An 18,033-nucleotide genomic window follows, 5' to 3' on the forward strand; every position below is an offset into this window, starting at 1 on the left:
TTGTAAATTTCATACAAAGTCGCAACGGAATATTCATATGCAGAAGACCAAATCAAGGACAGATCTCCATGATAAGTTCCTCAACAAGCCGACGAATTTCATCTCGAATAACTCGGACAGCACTCAAATCCTGTCCAGCTGGATCCTCAAGTTTCCAATCAAGATAGCACTTCCCAGCAAAGAAGGGACAAACATCCCCACAACCCATAGTAATGACAACGTCACTAGCTTGAACGGTATCGGAGGTTAGGATCTTGGGTATTTGATTGCTTAGATCAATTCCTTCTTCACGCATGGCTTCCAAGGCGATGGGATTGAGAGAGTTGGCTGGAGCTGAGCCGGCAGAGCGAACCTCTATTTTGTCGCTGGCGAGGTGGGTGAGGTATCCGGCGGCCATTTGAGAGCGGCCTGCGTTATGGATGCAAACAAATAGAACGCTTGGTTTGGCCGTCATGATGCGGTTTTTTGAGTTGTGTTCGTTATAGTAGGGAGTAGATGGCTGTAGTGTTGCTGGGCAGAATGGCAGTATACTTGTAGCAGGGAGCCGATAGAATAAGGAATGAGGAGTCGGGTGCTTCTCAAATCTCAGGTTAAGATTGAGTCACAATTAGAAAATTATTAACTTGAGAGATTTATAATGAATTTAGAATATTCGTTTCGATAAATAACATTTGAAGATGCGATCTCGCCCAGTATGTTGATATACCTTATGTATAGAGTGGGGAAGAGTATGTCACTCGACCACGTTGATTGGTCGAAGCTTGAAAACCCTGTCACTGCTTGATTTTGATTGGTCTAATCCGGGCACAATGTCACTCCCTTTATGTGATTGGTCCACTCCGTGACTTTTGCCATGTATATCAGCTACAAGAAAATGCCCAAGCGGTGCATGATCAGAATAAATTCTCCAATAAACCCATCAGTTTCTACACATTTTGAAAATCCCGATTACCTCCAGCTATGATTCCTAAGGAATCTGAAAGATCACCGGTGCCAGACATAGACACCATGTCTACTACCAATCATCAGTCCACAGCGACTACTAGCGATGTCGAGAAACAAAGCGATGAACGCGATCCTTCCACAGAAAAACAGTCTGCCTTTAAACACCTAGGCTGGCTTGATCGATTCTTGGCCATTTGGATCTTCCTGGCCATGGCCATCGGCATTATTCTGGGCAATTTTGTGGAAAATACAGGGCCGGCCCTTCAGAAGGGAAAATTCGTCGGGGTTTCTATTCCAATCGGTATTTGCTGACCCTTCTCCCCTAATCATTGGAATTTGACTTACCATTCAAAGCGATCGGTCTTTTGGTCATGATGTATCCTATTCTTTGCAAAGTGCGATACGAGTCCTTACATAAGGTCTTCCAGGAACGAGCCATATGGACTCAGATCGCATTCAGTATCTTTGTTAACTGGATAATTGCTCCTTTCCTGATGGTTAGATGTGAAAGATGTAGAACTTCCTACTGTACTGTTGGCTAATAAATCTCATAGCTTGGATTGGCATGGGCTTTTCTACCAGACGAGCCTGAGCTTAGGGAAGGCTTGATTCTCGTTGGATTGGCGAGATGTATTGCTATGGTAAGTCTCAGCTCGGTATAAAACAACCGATATAAGCTAACAATTCATTTATTCCAGGTTCTCATCTGGACTGGACTCGCTGGCGGCGATAGTGAATATTGCGCCATCCTAGTTGCTATCAACTCACTGCTACAGATGGTGCTCTTTGCTCCCATGGCGATCTTCTTCATCAAGGTCATCAGTCATTCTAGCAGCAGTGTTGAACTATCCTATTCAACTGCAGCCAAAAGTGTCGCAGTATTCCTCGGAATTCCCCTTGGTGCTGCAATCCTTACCCGAGTGACGCTTCGAAAGCTCGCTGGTCCACGATGGTATGACCAGGTCTTCTTAAAATGGGCCGGACCTTGGTCCTTAATTGGTTTGCTTTTCACAATTCTGGTCCTCTTCGCATCCCAGGGCCGACAGGTTGTTCACCAGATTGTATCAGTGATCCGAGTTGCGGCTCCACTGGTCGTTTATTTCATTATTGTTTTCTTCGTGACTCTCCTGGTGACTTATAAGCTTGGATTCGGGTATAAGGTGGCCGCAACTCAAAGTTTCACTGCTGCCAGCAATAACTTTGAGCTTGCTATTGCTGTTGCGGTCGCGACTTTTGGTGTTGACAGTAACCAAGCACTTGCTGCTACTGTGGGCCCGTTGATTGAAGTACCTGTGCTTCTTGGTCTTGTCTATGTTGTCAAGTTTATAGCCAAGCGAGTTGGCTGGAAAGACTAGGATGATTCTTACTATATGTTGAAAGCACTGGGAGTTATTCCTCTTTGGTTACAAAATGGTGCGTTACAGAGATTGATGGGAAGGATAACGCGAAGCAGGCATAGAATGTAATAGAACGATATACTTGTATGAATAGCTTCATTAATTTAGAAAATTTTCGATATGCCCTGTCATGGCAATAGCAAATGTTTCTCTCTAGTTCTTTTATCCTGTAAATCTCAATCGCTGGACTGGTAAGTCAGAGCCGAAGAGGAAATAATATCCTTATTGCTACAGTTTGGCTGAATCTCTCAAAGCTCTCTTAGAATTATCTAATCAAAGGATTTTAAATGAACGCAGGAAGGGAATATTGTGAGCTCAACGCAGACGCTCAGGCTTCATACTTGAATGAAGGGCAGTTTTTTCAACATAGCGATAGAAACCGAATACATTCTGGTTTTCGGTAGAAATTGGAAGTTAAGACCTCATACCACTAGGGATTTAGCTAAACTATAATGAGTATCCACCATCCACAGGAAGTGCCACTCCGTACATGAAGCTTGCCATCGGCGAGGCTAAGAAGATGATAGCGTCTGAGATCTCTTCAGGCATCGCTACCCTACCTGCGGGGGTGCTCTTAAATTCAGGGTCCAGCATACCAGTCTGCAAGACTGGTTGAATCATTGGGGTATCAACATAGCTGCTTTTTGTTAATTCTGTGTGGATTAGGAGAGAATGGGCTGTAACTGACCCAGGGCAAATGGCATTGATTCGAATACCGAGCGGACCATATGTACTGGCATCCTATGTGTCCTGGTTAGTTTTCATTGAGTTCTTGAATAGTTTGAATGGATAGTATGTACTGCTTTTGTCAATCCAAGAATCGCTGTTTGATAGGTATTAGCCTTGTCACTAAGCTGGCGCTACAATAAGAAAGCTCACCATGCTTTGTTGTTGCATATGGAGTGATTGGTATGACCCCTGGAGGAGACACCCTCCCGAACATAGACGACACATTGATTATTGAACCGCGACCTTCTCGAACACCTCGAGTCCTGATATTTAATGTTAGAAACCAATCAATGATTCACACGTAGAGGTGTTTTCTAAGAGAACGTACTCCTGGCCAAGCATCTGCTTAATGAGATACTTCTGACATAGCCAGACACTAGTCAGGTTAGTGTCAAGTACTCCCTGCCATTCATTCAACGGTAATTCATGAGAGGGGACATGAGGTCCGTTGATTCCCGCACAATTGACAGCATAGTCGATTCTTTCGAATTTACTTGCCGCGAGCTCAATGCTGTTTTGAACAGTTGATTCTATTGAGGCATCACCCTCGAGTATGATTGTATCGATTTCGGGATGATGCGATCTCAAAAGCTTTTGGGTATCGTCCAGTCTGTCGCGGTTTAAGTCCAGAAGAGCTAGCTTAGTGACACCGTGACGGGCAAACGCAAGGGCTGTGCTCTTGCCAATTCCTAGATCCTCGTGTTAGATCTGGTTTTGAGATCGGAATCAAATGATGTTGAGGACATACCCGAGCCTGCGCCAGTGATGAATGCAGAACCACTCAATCTCAACGCCATTTTACTGGTTTTGAGACACGGAGTTATGAAATCAGACCACAGATTCGAGAGAAGAGGAGAAATATCTAAGCTTAAGGATCTCAAAGGAAGGGGGAGGAACTAGTGGCATTATGCAGAAGTATGAGGTATGCCCAGGTAAGCGGTGACCACTGTGCAGCTTCATGATAGAGATCTGATCGCCCCCTGCGGCAACTCGGCGACATTACATTATCATGATGTTCGCTTTTTTCGAGCACTCTTAGTAGGCTGGCGACCAAATGAATACTAATTATGGCTCTCCTAAGGATATATGGCACTATAAATTTCAAATTATACTAGTAAGAACAGTCGAAGTCTGAACTATGGGCTGCTGATATTCGTACAGACCAAAGTCAATCATGATTAACCCTAGCATATCATTCCTCTTATCATTATTCTTGACATTTGAACACCAATCTTATTTTCAATTAAAAGAACTCATCACTACTAGTACTATTCAGAATTTAGTTCAATGCAGACGTCTAGGTTGAGCCCTAGAGCTATTGTATAAGTTGGGTGACATGAAGATGTCTAGTCATTTGTCCCGATGTTGGTATACTTATTCTTCCAGACTGATATGTCTCCAGATGTCTTTTTTTATACATTATATTTCAATATAAATTCTATGACTATAAGTCTCTAACTGTTCTATAGAGTGGATCGATAAGCACGTGAGGCCCCATCTCCCCCGCGATTTTGGCTTCAAGTTTGAGAACTCGAACTTTTACCATCAACACTCTGTCATTTATTATACACCTCCTATATCCTGCCTTTCTTATCTGATCCGAATAGATCATTTCATCATGTTACGAGCCAAGCGACAAAACACTCAACCTCTAGAAGAAACCTCCGTCGCCCCTGAAACTTTCACCGATGGCCTCCCACTACCCAAACTGATCGCGTTTGACCTGGACTACACTCTATGGCCCTTCTGGGTTGATACACACGTCAGCGCCCCGGTGAAACCACGCGACAATAATTCCCGTGTGGTAGATCGGTAAGAGTGCTCCCAATGCATGGAATCCGTCGAACCACGGTTCTCTCCATCCGATCCGTCTATCTAACAATCCATGTCACAGATGGGGTGAATCCTTCGCTTTCTACCCAGCCGTATCCTCCATTATCTACGCCTGCAAGAGTCGCGCGATTCCTCTGGCTCTAGCTTCAAGAACCCAAACCCCGGATCTAGCCCGCGATCTACTCAAGGCCTTACATATCATTCCAACATTCTCGGATAACCCTGCGGCGAATAGTCGCACTAGTCGCGCCTTGGAATACTTTGATTTTATTCAGATTTTCCCGGCTGATAAGACACAACATTTCTTACGCATTCACCAGGCGAGTGGGGTTGAATATGAAGAGATGTTGTTCTTTGATGATGAGGCGCGGAATCGCAATGTGGAAACGGAGTTGGGGGTCACGTTTTGTCTTGTTCGAGATGGAATGACTCGAGATGAGGTTGATCGGGGTGTTTGGGCATGGAGGAAGAGGAATGGTATTAAGCAGAAGAGTGCAGATGGAGAGCAGTGAATACCCTTGTCCCGAAATCCCTCTGTGGGGGTGTACATGCATGATGACTATTTAAAGGGCGGTATGGATTGTTTCAACTAGAATAGATACCCGGCGTATATTGAGAATTTATATAATACTTGATCTTTCATATCATAAAGATCTTGGTGCTAATTGAGCTTAAGTGCATGTGTACAACAACTTGAAATCCAGGGACCTCTACCTACCCCTGCAAGGTACTCTGTAATATTCGGTCTAGCTTGGTGGAATATTTGATTTCCTAATTTATTAACAAATATAATTGTAGAATTCAAATTACGCGTAAGATCAATTATAAAATGAACTTGAATGCTATGAACCTGATATGAACCGATACTATAAGTAGAGCTATATAGCGGATAACAGAATTAGACCACAAGCTCAAGCTTAACTCCGGTCCTAAACTCAACTCAACTCCACATCATCAACATCACAACTCCAACAATGGCCACCTTGAAACCACCCCCAGCACAACATCGCTCTTCCTCATCCTCACGTACACCAACCGGTCCACCAAAAGCTCCTCTAAAAGCAGACCCTTCCTCCACAATCGCCGACACAGCCGTGTTCCAGGGAACATACCCGGTAACCATCGGCGCGAACACAATAATCCATCCACGCGCCCGGTTCTACGCGTACGAAGGACCCATAATTGTTGGCGATGGCTGCATAATCAGCGAAAAAGCCGTTATAGGCGCTGCACCAAACACACCAGCCTCATCACGAGGCTCATCACGGGCTCCATCACCGCGACCAGATCGTGAAACAAGGACACCAGAGACACGGAGTGAAGATTCAGAATTCAAAAGCGGGACGACAGAAACAGAGACTACAACACGACTCTCTTATTTCGTTATTATTGGTCCACAGTCTACCGTGCTACCTGGTGCACATATCCACTCCTCCGCGAATATCGAATCCCTCGCTACAATAAACCGATACGCGGATATCGGGTCCCATGTGAAGATCTGTTCCGGCTGTACAGTTCCAGAACGAAGTTCTGTACCAGAGTGGACTGTTGTTTGGGGTTCTGGAATCGGGCAAAGGAGAAGAAGAGTGCGTGAGGCGAAGTCTCCTGGTGCGGCTGTTTTAGTTGCCGCGCATATGACTCAGAGTCCTGTGCCAGAGGCAGCACCTGAGGGAAAAGTCATTGAGGATGCGAGATTAATGGTTCTTCAGAAGGAGAGGGAGGTATTGGCACGAATGATTGTACCTGTTGGCGCAGGCAAGAAGAAATGAGGAATACACCCATACCCGGAATTTACTAAGTAATTAACATTGAATATGGATTGGGAGTGTCGATCAATATACCTTAGGATGTCGAGCATTGGACTTCGAATATCGTCTTTTATGTCCTTTATCTTCTCTCCTTGGTCTTGATTTTGTCTCTTCCGGTTTATACCCCAGGTAGAACTTTGAATGGTTGAAGCAATAGTCCACATTCAAAATTTCTCAGTAGCACATGTGCATAACATCATCTGATGCCTTCCAAGTGATTCCCTTTTCAAAACATATACACATGTGCATGTATCTGCATAATTCGAGTTTCTTAAAATGCAATACTAGTAATACTACCTGCTACAGCTTTGGAGATGTATACATAGGCAATCCTGGCTCCGAGCCTGAGTGTCTTGAGGGCAAAAACTTGAAAATAGATGTGTTGATGATCCAAGTCGTGTACAGCACCATTCAAAACTAAGTTCATACTAGTATCTGATCATACTGCCCAGGTGGTAGTATACGGAGACAGGTAGCACTGGCAGTGCCTACCTATGTAGGTACATATGTATGTAGTACCATACATACTACTAATAGTACTACTACCTAGTAGTACTTCCAAGCCCTCCAGGGCTGTAGGTTAACACTTGAACTTGAAGTATGTACTAGTAATAGTAGGTAGTAGTACCTACATACTATGCTTCAAAATATTCCCGAGACCCACCCGTGGACCGTGGTTATCATGGAGATCCATACATACCTATATACTCCAGGGCTAGTAAACTCCGGCTTGTGTTCAAGCATTTGAAAGCTTCAGGTTGCCAACATCCACTGGCACTGAAATGTCCACTGGCATTTCAAATTAGTGATGGTAAACGTCTTGGAAATTTCATACTGCAGTCGGCGTCTACTCCAGGGCTCGGGCTACAACCTTGGAAGGACTACAAAGGATTAAAATGAGAGACCATCCATGGACCAGAACATAGTTTACATTTTTTTATTCCCCCCCTCGAAGGACACAAAAAAACCATAGCCTCCCTCGAGGAGGGGAATTAGATACATGAAGCTGCCAGCGCCGCGCGGGCGGCCGCTGGCAGCAGGATTCCCCCCCTCGAAGGACACAAAAAACCATAGCATCCTTCGAGGAGGGGAATTAGACACATGAAGCTGCCAGCGCCGCACGGGCGGCCGCTGGCAGCAGCCGTCGCCTCGAAGGGTAAAAGGAACATATGTTACCCTTCGAGGCGACGGAAAATCAAAGATTCTCGCCCCATGGAGGGGGCGAGAAAGTACATAAACTCCCGCCCACGTCAGGGCGTGGGCGGGGAAACATGAGGTCGCCCTTCAAGGCGGCAAGAAAAAAACATGAGAGCCGCCTCGAAGGGCGACCAAAGGTCATTTATGACCTTATTAGATACAAAAAAAGAAATAAAGGAAAGCAAAAGAACAAAAACAACAAACCAAAACAGGAGAGAAGAGCGGGGACTGCGTCCCTATAATTCTTCCTCCGGAACTTCAGCAGATTCTATCATCGTATTATCAGGGGAGCGGAACTTGCCGCTCCCTCGCACTCTTTTGAGGGTTCCTTCACCCTCCAATGGCTCGTCTTGTAATCGTTTGGTGGGGATGAATTGGGTGGCACCAGCAGCGGCACCGGCACCTCGGATGACCCCAAATGGATTCGGCGGAGGTGCTGGAACAGCAGGAGGCGCTGGAGCAGCAGCAGGAGGCGCCGGAGCAGCAGCAGGAGGCGCCGGAGCAGCAGCAGGAGGCGCTGGAGCAGCAGCAGGAGGCGCCGGAGCAGCAGCAGGAGGCGCTGGAGCAGCAGCAGGAGGCGCCGGAGCAGCAGCAGGAGGCGCTGGAGCAGCAGCAGGAGGCGCCGGAGCAGCAGCAGGAGGCGCTGGAGCAGCAAGAGGTGTTTGGACAGCAGGTGCTTGTACAATTGGAGGCGCTTGCACAGCTGCAGGTGATCCAATAGCATATGCTGGCTTACCAGGACGTCCCGATCGAGGCGATGGCTGGCGTTCCGATCGAGCCGGTCGCGGTGATGGTGTTTTGCTTGATTGTGGTGAAGGCGGCTTACTTGGCAAGGAAGTCGACTTTTGTTGAGTCTTTGATACTACTCGAGCAATTTGTGCTATTTTCCATACCTCGGCCACAGGGGTCTGAGGGGTTTCTTCTGCTGCTTTCTTCACAGCGTCAACCTTCGCCTGGGCGGTCTTCCAGCGTTGTTCATTCATGCTGAGGCGAGCTGCGGTTTTCTTTTCATTTAACTGCGTTGCAGATCTGAGACGCTCATCGTAAACGACTTCGAATCGAGCGATTAGGGTCTCCTGTTCTTTCTTCGCAGCCTCGAGTTGACCCTGTAACTTTGCTGTCTCCTTGTTCACTTTTTTAACAACATTGGTTCTAACGACATGGCGGATTGTGGAGTGCGTCGCAATTAGGTCTCGAACTTGTGCATCTGTCAAATCAGGAAGAGCACCAGAATCTTTTCCAGTCGTGGCTTTCTCGTCAGTGGAAATTTGATCGCCTGCAGATGACATCTTTAACTCGTCGACTTGCTTCGTATGTTTCTCAATCGTAGCTTGTAATTCGGTATCCTTTGCGGACAGCGCAGCCTCCAACTGACGGAGCTTTTCTGCAAGCTCGTTCATTTGCAAGGGGGATGAAACGTTTGGTGGTATGGAACCGTCAGAAGTGTTCATCTCGTTACCGACTGAATCCGACATCACAGCAGTAGATGCTAAAGGTGGGCTAGCCAACTGAGCCTTCAGCGAGGTAACCTGCTCCAACAATGTTTCTTTCTCTTTAACGGCGGCTTGCAGTTCAGCAGCCTGGGCATTCAAACGCCCAGTGAGATCTCTTGAACGAGCCTTGAACTGGTCGGTTAATCTGGCACGTAGTTCTGCTAAACGTTTCTGGTGCTCTGATTTTTCAGTCTCCTGCGTTTCTTCGTGCAGCTTACGGAGCTCAGCGAGCTCCTTCTCAGTCTTCAGAAGTTTTTCTTTCAGTGAATCTTCATCAGTCGGTTCTCCATATTTGCCAAGTAACGTGTCAACCCGATTGTGCCAGTAATCTCTTTCTAACTCAAGTTGGGAGATAGTATCTTGGTGCATTGCCAGAGTCTCCGTCAAGCGACGCTCTCGGGATTGTAAGTCGGGAATTTGAGCACTCAATTTCTCGATCTCCTTATTTTTCGATTCAAGGGCCACATCTTTTTCGTACGTTTCGGTTCGGAGATCACTGCACGTTTTACGGAAGAGTGCGGCCTCAGCAACAGCGTTAAGTAACTGTGCCCCGGACGATCGATCCGGATCAGCAAGCTTTGCGGCCTGTCGCTCCTCGTCGAGCGCAATGGTCGTTTCATGGAGATTCCGTTGACTGTTCTCAAATTCAAAGAAAAAACGGTTTGCTTCCTCTTGAGAAAGATTTTTCTGCATTCTTTCGATTTCGATTTCCTGGCGGAGAAATTTGATGACTTCCTTAAGACTTTCCATTGGGGTATTGCCTGACTCCTTCGCGTCCATCTCAATCATCTCGGCATCAAGTCGGCTCTGTTCAATTTGAGCCTTTTGGGATGTGAGCTGGTGGATCGAGTCCAACAAAAGATCATTTTGTTTTCGACATTGTTCGTAACGTGTCTCCCAGTCGATACATTCTTGGGAGAGCTGGGTCCGTTTTTCGGCCCAGATATCCTCTTTTTGAGAGTGATCATTTTTGTCCATGGCAGACTCGGCTTGCAGCTTACGAATGTCCAGGCGCAAGTCATCAGCCTCGGCACGAATTTCCCGAAGCTCCTTCGCAGCCTCATCATATCTGTTACTCGCAGCGTCATAGTTGGCTTGAGCCTTCGTACTGATTTCAGTCTGTCGCAAAAGGTCTTCCACATGACATTTGTTTTGTTGTGCCAGACTTTCGTTGGCTCGAGAGAGTGTGTTGATCTGCATGTTGAGGCTGTGCTTTTGATCCGCGAATGTTTGCCGCTCATTCTCCATCTTAGGATCCATGTCCGCGACTTGCTTTTCAAGTTCACAACACTTGGCTTCCAGCATGGAAATTGTTGTGTTTCGGTTCTTGAGGAGAGCTTCTGTATCCTTGTGATAATGTGTGTGTGATTCTGTAGCTTCGTTCAGGCGATCTTCAGATGATTGGCTGACGACTTTAAGTTGCTCAGCCTCGTCTAGGGCCTGGTTGCATTTATCCTTCGTATGAGCAAGCTCACGCTCAAGTTTGGAGATCTTGACCTTCAGCTGTTGCTCCGGAGTAAGATCGTCCTCTCCAGTCAATAGCTGAGTGGGACTCGGGCTTCTGACTCGACCGGGTGACAAGGTAGGATCCGCATTGAATACTCGGAGACGTTCCTGATCCTGATCCATGGCGGTATGAAGCGCAGAGTTGGCGTGCTGGAGGCGGTTTTTGATATCCATTAGGGCTTGATACTTGCGATCGTCTGACTTCCGGGCCTCAATCAATTCGTCGATTCGATTTTGCTTAGTGTCTTCCTCGGAAATGCGGCGCGCTTGCAATCTCGAATTTTCGTCATATGCCTCGGCTAACTTGTGCGAGAGATCCCGATTCGTGGATTGTAGAGATTCCATTGAAATATTCCCAGCCCGGAGGCGATCAGCGTAGGAATTGGCATCATCAGTGGCAGTCTTCTGGGTAATCGCGAGAAGTTGCTTTGTCGCATTGTGTTGACCCTGCTCAATCTCGAGATCCTTGATTAGTCGCATCTCTCTGTCAAGCATGACGGCCTTTTCAAGTTTAATCCCAGCCAACTCTCGCTTGAGGGACTCGAAATTGGATCGGAATTCGCCCAGTTCTAGAGCGCTCTGTTGACCCTGTGATTCCACGTTGTTGAATGTCTCGAGAAGATTTGAATAACGAGCTTCAATTTTGCTGTTTTCATTCTTCAGCATCTCGTAGTTTGCTTGCACACGAGCAAGACGCGCATTAGATGCCTCAAGGTCGCTGGTGCGTTGGATGAGTTCGATGGCAGTCTCATTGGCCTTGCGCGAATATTCTTCAACCTGATCACGCATAAACTTCTTATCCTGTGCGGATTCTTCTCGGAATGCATCAAATTGTTGTGTCACAGAGCTGAGTAACTGGGAAAACTCTCCAGATGACGAGGGATCCTGTGCTGGAATTGGACCATTGACAGGTAGATCGATTGTGGTGTTTGGATAGTCATTGAAATTATTATGCACTAACATGCTCCGGAGGATGTTGCGCTCGGCGGCGTGACTTTTGCTCAAGGAGAGGAGACCATCAATCTCGCTCTGCATCGATTTAATTCGCATAGCCGAAGACAAAGCATCTTGTTCATTCTGAGACAACTTATCGGCCGTTTCCTTGGCCTCGGACTTCGACAGGTCGAAGTTGTAAGCTGCCTGTCGAAGCGATTGTCGGAGAACCACATTCTGATCAACCAGATCCTTCGCGTCCAGAAATCTGGTCAAATTCCGACGGACGAACTGAGCCGTAGGAGTAGTGCCCTGTGCATACACTTCAAGGTCGATGTGCATTTGTGACTCAAATTCAGCGCGATCAAATTCAGCACCCTGAAGGAGGGCATCTTTTTCGCCGACTAAGCCTCGCAACTGCATTGCAAGATCGTTGACATGCTCTTCCAAGAGCTTGTTCTTAAGATCTTGGCTGAGCATACGATCTTTGCTGTACTTAGCCTCAGTCTCTAGGTCAGTCTTCTCTATCGCATGCTGATTCGATTGGTCGGCCAACACCAACGTGCCATTTTCGGCACGTCCTTTTTTCACCGCGTAGATAAGCCATCTCCGGATTTATGAAGTCAAGAGATTTCGTCAAATCTTGGGTTATGCCGTCCATTGAGTGGTTATGGGTCCGGGATCCCCTCAGCGAACCCCGCATAGTGGAAGCTTCGACAACAGTTTGGGTCTCTGACTTCTCCTGGGGTGAGAACGGGTGAAGGCTGGGAAACAAGCGTTTGCGCTTGGGGATATTGGAATAAGGTACTCTATTTGTTGACCGACTGGTGGAGATGTCCGGAGTGCTCTTGTGTGTGTCTTCGGCCAGTTGCGACTCGAGTTCGGTCACACGACTCTGGGCGAGAGCCTTGTCCTTCTCCGCATTTTCCAGCGCGCGGGCCAAACGTTCTGCCTTTCGGTGTGACAACTCGAGGGCCGTTGACGCGTCTGTGGCATGTTCTGAACGGCTGTTTGAAGTGCTCTTGTACATATCGCAAAGCCGCTTTTCAGATTCCAACTCGTTTCTCAGATTCTCGATTTGGTAGTGGTGATCCTCCTTGAGGTTCTTGATGGTATCCAAAGACTCCGCATAACGCTTCTCAGTGCTCTCTAGAAGTTTCTTGGCGTCGGTTTCACGGCGCTCAGATGTCTCAAGAGCAGTTTTTGTGGCGGCATTTTCTTTTTGAAGAAAGTCGATACGCTGGGTCTTTTCCTTTCGATACTTGGCGTGCTCCTTCTGGTGCTGTTCCAGTGTGTCCGCATAATACTCCTGGTTTACTTTGGTGCTGTGGAGCTCGGTTTGGAGAGTGCCGATACGCAATTGGTAAACATGAGCTTCACTAGTCTTTTCCTGACACTTTTGCTCGGTTGCATCAAGTTGACGTTTAAGATCGGCGAGTTTTCTGTTCAGGCCCTCTCTCTCTTGGATGGAGTTCGTGGCATCGCGATTTTTGGCATCTAGCACAACAACAAGTTCATTGGAAGACTTCTTCTGTTCGGCAAGCTCGTGCTTTAGACAGCGAAGCTCTTCGGCTTGGTCTGAAGAGACCTTCTCAGCATGAATAGTCTCGGCTTGACAATTTAGTAACTCCGCGGCTGTCAGATGTTAGAATCAGTTGAAAGTTTGCATTGAGGGGATAATTACCGTCATGTTTCCGCTCTTCATCGTGCTTTTTGATGGTGTCCTGATACTGTTTAACTTGTCGCCAAGCCTTGTCGGCCTCGTTTTTGAAGTGCTTCGCCTTCGCTTCGGTCTCCAAATTGGCCTTGCGATTCTCTGCGTCGATCTCAGCACGTTTGTGTGCAAATCCGGATAGGCCTTGGAGGAATTGGTTCATGAGTGCAACAGTCGGCGATTGGGTCAAAGAATTGAGAATAGACATGGGCAAAGAGAAAGTTCGCGACAGGATACCCAAGTCAATGTCGCTCTGGGGTTCGATACTTTTGATCGCCACATTCTCACTGGCCACGGTCGGATCCGCCATTCTGAATGAGATTGTTTGCAGCTGGGGCTGCGCAGGCGCAAATTTTTGTTGGAAGAATTTTTGCAGGTTTTCTGCAAAGTGAGAGAGTGAAGGGGGTGTGGTGTTGGTAGCGCAATCTATCAGAAATGATGATTACACCGAGAGAGGAGGAGGATGTGCGTTGCACGAGGTGATGGAGGATGGTAAGGTAGGTTTTGGTGGCAGCTTGTGCTGCAGAAAAGGATGTAAGGTGGGGGTCGCGTCGCAAAATTCGTAAGAGTAGGACTGCTAAGACAGTGCCTCAAGGATTCTGAGAGGTGTTGCGTACAGCTCAAGGAGATGTAAACAGCACGGCCAGAAGAGCCTTAGGACATTGCCAGCAGACTAGAAGAGAAATAAAAACGATTTTGCAAAGCGAAACGAAGCAAAAAAAGAAGAAAGGAGTTGAGAGGGTGGAGGGTGGAGGAAGAAAGAAAGAAAGAGTGGGTGGTGAAGTGAGATATAATAAAGGGCGAGTCGCGGCCTGGGACAAGGCAGTAGTTTCGTCGAAGGCGGTGCCAATAGTCACATGATCTCATACTACTCATATCTTAACTTGATTCCCATCCCATCAGGCTGCCAAACTCCTTGACTTTTTTTTTCTTCTTTCCCCCTTTACTGTCTTTGATGAGGTTGTCTCAGTCCCTGGCAACTACAACAAATTCTAACTTATGGCATAATCTTTGTGTCTATTGTCTTTCAGAGAATTACGTCATTGCCCTCGATCGCTCATGAGGCCAAAGTTCAACCCGGCTCACACCAAACCAGCTCTGAACTCGAACCATTCTGTTTCTTCCATCTCGAGTGGCGCAAGCAAATTGATTGGACACTCTTCAGCCATGTCCTACCTTCAGCAACAGCTCAAGAGCTTCAATGCTAGCGTGGTGGAATCTGCGAACCGCATGCCTCAGCAGAGGCGTATGGTCAGCAACCAGCCTGTCTCTGGCAGTAGTTCTCAGGTCCCTTCATCAGCACCTACTCCGTCTTCGTCCGGTGAAATGAAAAAGAAGAGACACGATGCAGATATTGTCTACTCTCAACCTGCGAACACAGGTACGGGTAAGGATATCATGACCCAGGTCCTGTTTGCGATTGAACACATGAAGGCCAAGGGAATACCACTCAAGTTCGCCGATATCGTATCCTACCTATCGCTACAACACCGCGCGCACGATCATGGTTATGTCCAGGCTCTTCGAAGCATCCTGCAAATGCATGAGAAGGTGGAATTCGACCCAAGCGGTGCCAACGGCGAAGGCACTTTTAGCTTCCGGCCTCCTCACAACATTCGCAACGCGGAACAACTCCTCCAAAAGCTTCAATCCCAAACAACAGCGGTGGGAATGAGCGTTCGAGAGCTTCGAGAAGGTTGGCTCAACGCCGAAGATACAATTAACCAACTGGAGAAGGAAGGAAAACTCCTCGTCACTCGCAACAAAAAGGATGACCATCCCAAAATGATTTGGGCGAATGATCCATCCCTCATTCAGCGATTCGATGACGAGTTTAAGCAAATTTGGGATAAGATCAAGATTCCAGATGCCCAGGCTGTCAAGGAAGCGCTGGAAAAGGCTGGCATTACACCGACCAACAAGAACAAGGTTACCAAGGCTCGACCCAAAATGGAACAGAAGAAGACCAAGAAGCCACGACGCAGCGGCAAAACAACTAATACCCATATGATGGGTATCTTGCGAGACTATTCCCACTTGAAGCGGTGATGGACCATGGTTCTAACTTGTCTTGGGATCAACATTTCGCATCTGCATTGCATCGGCGTTTGTCTTACGGATTTTTTTTTTTTTGGATTTCCTCCGTCCATTTCCGTTTTCTTTTTCTCTTTTCCCCCATCTTCATCATCCTGTCTCTCGCACTTTCTCGTTTGCGCCCACTTCATGCCAATTTCTATTATTATTATTATTATTATTATTTTTATCAAAGTTGAATAGATACCCAATCAACAATATTTGCCATTCTCGAGTCATTGAGTTCCATCTCCTTTCATAGGGATAGATCAACCATCCCTCCAGCTTTATTTGAAGCTGATGAAATCATGACATGCAAATCGAAGTCTGAAGGGCAAGTTTAGTCACGCATCCAAAAATGATATCAGGACTTGAATAATTTTCATTCTTATACATTCAAGTTTCTATACCAACACACTACTCAGTGCTCATGAAACAAAAACCAGTCTAAGGCTTTTAGTAATTTATCTAAAGAGGTATCCAGAGGAACTGTCGAGAAAAACTAGTAGGTACAGCATTGAAGAAGAGAGGGCGATGGAAAAGCGACAACCCGAAGTATACACAACCGAGATGCAAACGAAAAGATAAGAAGTAACTTTAGAAAAGACCCACCAACAGATACGCAAATCAATGCGACCCATTCTTCACGCTCTCATTCTTCTCCAAGTAGGCGACCAAATCTTCAATCGTACAGACCTTGATTCCCCACTTCTTGCCAAATGCCAAACAAGCATCCCTCCGCATCATACCATTGTCGCCACGAAGCTCCGCAACACCCTCAACGACTTCACCTCCTTCAACCAGCTCGGCGATCACACCGGCTGGTGCCTTCCCGGCAAGGCGACAGAAGTCTACCGCCGCTTCGGTGTGACCCATGCGCTCGCGCACACCGCCAGGACGTGCCTGGAGGGGGATGATGTGACCGGGTCGACGGAAAGAGTCGACACGAGCATCTGGAGAGGCGAGAGTGCGACATGTGAGGGCACGGTCTTGTGCAGAGATACCGGTAGTTACGGAATCATCGCTTGAGTCAATTGTGACGGTGTAGGCAGTTCCCTTTGGGTCGGCATTCTCGGATACCATTTGCGGAAGTGCGAGGCGGATAGCTAGGTCTGGGGTAATGGGAGCACATATTAAGCCACTAAAGGGAAGGTCAAGGGTTAGAAAACATTGGAATTGTATAAAAAAAAGTGGTAGCTAGGTAGGGCAAGCTAGCTCGGAGCGAAAGGAAACCCCGGGTTTGGGTTTCTTGGGTAGGCCGGGATTCGCCGAGTGAGGACCAGTGGATTGCGTTGGCTTACCTTGTATGACGGACCAGGAATGCCATTTGGGCAGCGGTGATAGACTCTGCTGCAATTATGAGGTCGCCTTCATTTTCGCGATCTTGGTCATCAAGGACGACGATGAATTCGCCATTCTCTGTGGTGAGTCACGGTTAGTCACGAGGGGAGTTTGAGGGCTCAGACTGAATGGAATATGCTGAATAGGCCGATAGAGATCCTGCGCAAAGCATGTACTTACTAAATGCCACAATTGAATCCTCAATGGAATCAAATTGAAGTGCTGGGTCTGTGGTGGAAGGCATTTTGGGTGGTGGGTATGCTTTATATCGTGGTTATTTTGCCCCTCACTACGGAGTCGCAATTGGCAGATCGTAAAGGTAGTAGAAAGAGATTGAGTTGTAGAAGTGATAGATTGAAAATGCAATGCCCCAAGTCAGGTAAGGAAAGATAAAAAAGAGAAGGATCTAGAAAATTTGCCTCCGTAACCCGTTTGAAGTCCGTAATCGCTGACAAGCGCATTAGAAATGCTTGTGATCCATATCGAACGCGGGGAGCCGGGCGGTGAAAGCGCATTCCCGGTGCCTCGGATGCTTCGGGGTCTCGGCCGGTTCAGCTGTGTAATCAGGCGGAGTTACTACTCCGTAGAATGGATGGTGATGGAAATATAGGTTTTTGGTGATGCCCAGTCCCAGTAAAATTGTGCGAACTCCGACCTCGGAAGTCATTCCCATGCATCATGATCTCATAGAGTGCGACAGGGGTACCACTATGTATAAAAGGCACGGAATCCCCTTCGCAGTCACGCTGATACTAGATTTTCCCTGCTCAGGTGCGGCTGAGACTTTCAAGTTGCGGTAATTCACGGTGGTGATACGCTATCTCGAATTATTGCCCCTTGGTCACTAAGATGGCAGGATTTCAAGATATTCTCACTTGGATATCGAAATGGAAAATAAATGCTATGAAATTTGGAGCTCGAACCTGAATAAGGCTACTACTACTGAGGTAGTGGAGGTCAACTGTTTACAGTATCAGAGACCTCATACGAACATCGAAGTAGTCCGTACAAACCTTGTCTTAAGACTCATGTTAGTCACCGCGCATAGATGTTGCAGAAAATCT

At 47.0% G+C, this 18,033-nt stretch overlaps 8 protein-coding genes across 8 annotated transcripts; 4 read left to right on the forward strand and 4 right to left on the reverse strand.

Moving 5' to 3' along the window:
* Positions 1-52: 52 nt before the first annotated feature.
* Positions 53-454, reverse strand: N7483_005280 (arsenate reductase ArsC; the record flags this gene model as incomplete). Its single annotated transcript, XM_057088717.1, has 1 exon — positions 53-454. The coding sequence occupies one exon, from the start codon at positions 452-454 to the stop codon at positions 53-55; it is 402 nt and encodes a 133-aa protein (XP_056948546.1).
* Positions 455-1,008: 554 nt separating this feature from the next.
* Positions 1,009-2,300, forward strand: N7483_005281 (arsenic resistance protein; the record flags this gene model as incomplete). The annotated part of the gene is made up of 4 exons (XM_057088718.1): positions 1,009-1,246; positions 1,300-1,442; positions 1,500-1,586; positions 1,644-2,300. 4 exons carry the CDS (start codon positions 1,009-1,011, stop codon positions 2,298-2,300), a joined length of 1,125 nt encoding a protein of 374 aa, XP_056948547.1.
* Positions 2,301-2,789: 489 nt separating this feature from the next.
* On the reverse strand, positions 2,790-3,868 carry N7483_005282 (SDR family NAD(P)-dependent oxidoreductase; the record flags this gene model as incomplete). Its single annotated transcript, XM_057088719.1, has 6 exons — positions 2,790-2,979; positions 3,031-3,083; positions 3,143-3,165; positions 3,222-3,334; positions 3,400-3,760; positions 3,820-3,868. The coding sequence occupies 6 exons, from the start codon at positions 3,866-3,868 to the stop codon at positions 2,790-2,792; spliced, it is 789 nt and encodes a 262-aa protein (XP_056948548.1).
* Positions 3,869-4,689: 821 nt separating this feature from the next.
* Positions 4,690-5,416, forward strand: N7483_005283 (Mg-dependent acid phosphatase; the record flags this gene model as incomplete). The annotated part of the gene is made up of 2 exons (XM_057088720.1): positions 4,690-4,883; positions 4,966-5,416. 2 exons carry the CDS (start codon positions 4,690-4,692, stop codon positions 5,414-5,416), a joined length of 645 nt encoding a protein of 214 aa, XP_056948549.1.
* A 462-nt stretch (positions 5,417-5,878) lies between these two features.
* Positions 5,879-6,673, forward strand: N7483_005284 (transferase hexapeptide domain protein; the record flags this gene model as incomplete). Its single annotated transcript, XM_057088721.1, has 1 exon — positions 5,879-6,673. One exon carries the CDS (start codon positions 5,879-5,881, stop codon positions 6,671-6,673), a length of 795 nt encoding a protein of 264 aa, XP_056948550.1.
* A 1,472-nt stretch (positions 6,674-8,145) lies between these two features.
* Positions 8,146-13,865, reverse strand: N7483_005285 (putative filament-forming protein (Tpr/p270); the record flags this gene model as incomplete). The annotated part of the gene is given in 3 exon segments (XM_057088722.1): positions 8,146-12,422; positions 12,433-13,476; positions 13,526-13,865. The coding sequence occupies 3 exon segments, from the start codon at positions 13,863-13,865 to the stop codon at positions 8,146-8,148; spliced, it is 5,661 nt and encodes a 1,886-aa protein (XP_056948551.1).
* Positions 13,866-14,722: 857 nt separating this feature from the next.
* Positions 14,723-15,604, forward strand: N7483_005286 (transcription factor TFIIE subunit TFA2; the record flags this gene model as incomplete). The annotated part of the gene is made up of 1 exon (XM_057088723.1): positions 14,723-15,604. The coding sequence occupies one exon, from the start codon at positions 14,723-14,725 to the stop codon at positions 15,602-15,604; it is 882 nt and encodes a 293-aa protein (XP_056948552.1).
* Positions 15,605-16,255: 651 nt separating this feature from the next.
* Positions 16,256-17,213, reverse strand: N7483_005287 (3,4-dihydroxy-2-butanone-4-phosphate synthase RIB3; the record flags this gene model as incomplete). Its single annotated transcript, XM_057088724.1, has 3 exons — positions 16,256-16,769; positions 16,930-17,047; positions 17,150-17,213. 3 exons carry the CDS (start codon positions 17,211-17,213, stop codon positions 16,256-16,258), a joined length of 696 nt encoding a protein of 231 aa, XP_056948553.1.
* Between the last annotated feature and the right edge of the window lie 820 nt (positions 17,214-18,033).

This window comes from Penicillium malachiteum (assembly GCF_028827825.1).
Source record: "Penicillium malachiteum strain IBT 17515 chromosome Unknown utg000002l:1.0-8849297.0:1.0-8852440.0, whole genome shotgun sequence".
Taxonomy (NCBI): domain Eukaryota; kingdom Fungi; phylum Ascomycota; class Eurotiomycetes; order Eurotiales; family Aspergillaceae; genus Penicillium; species Penicillium malachiteum.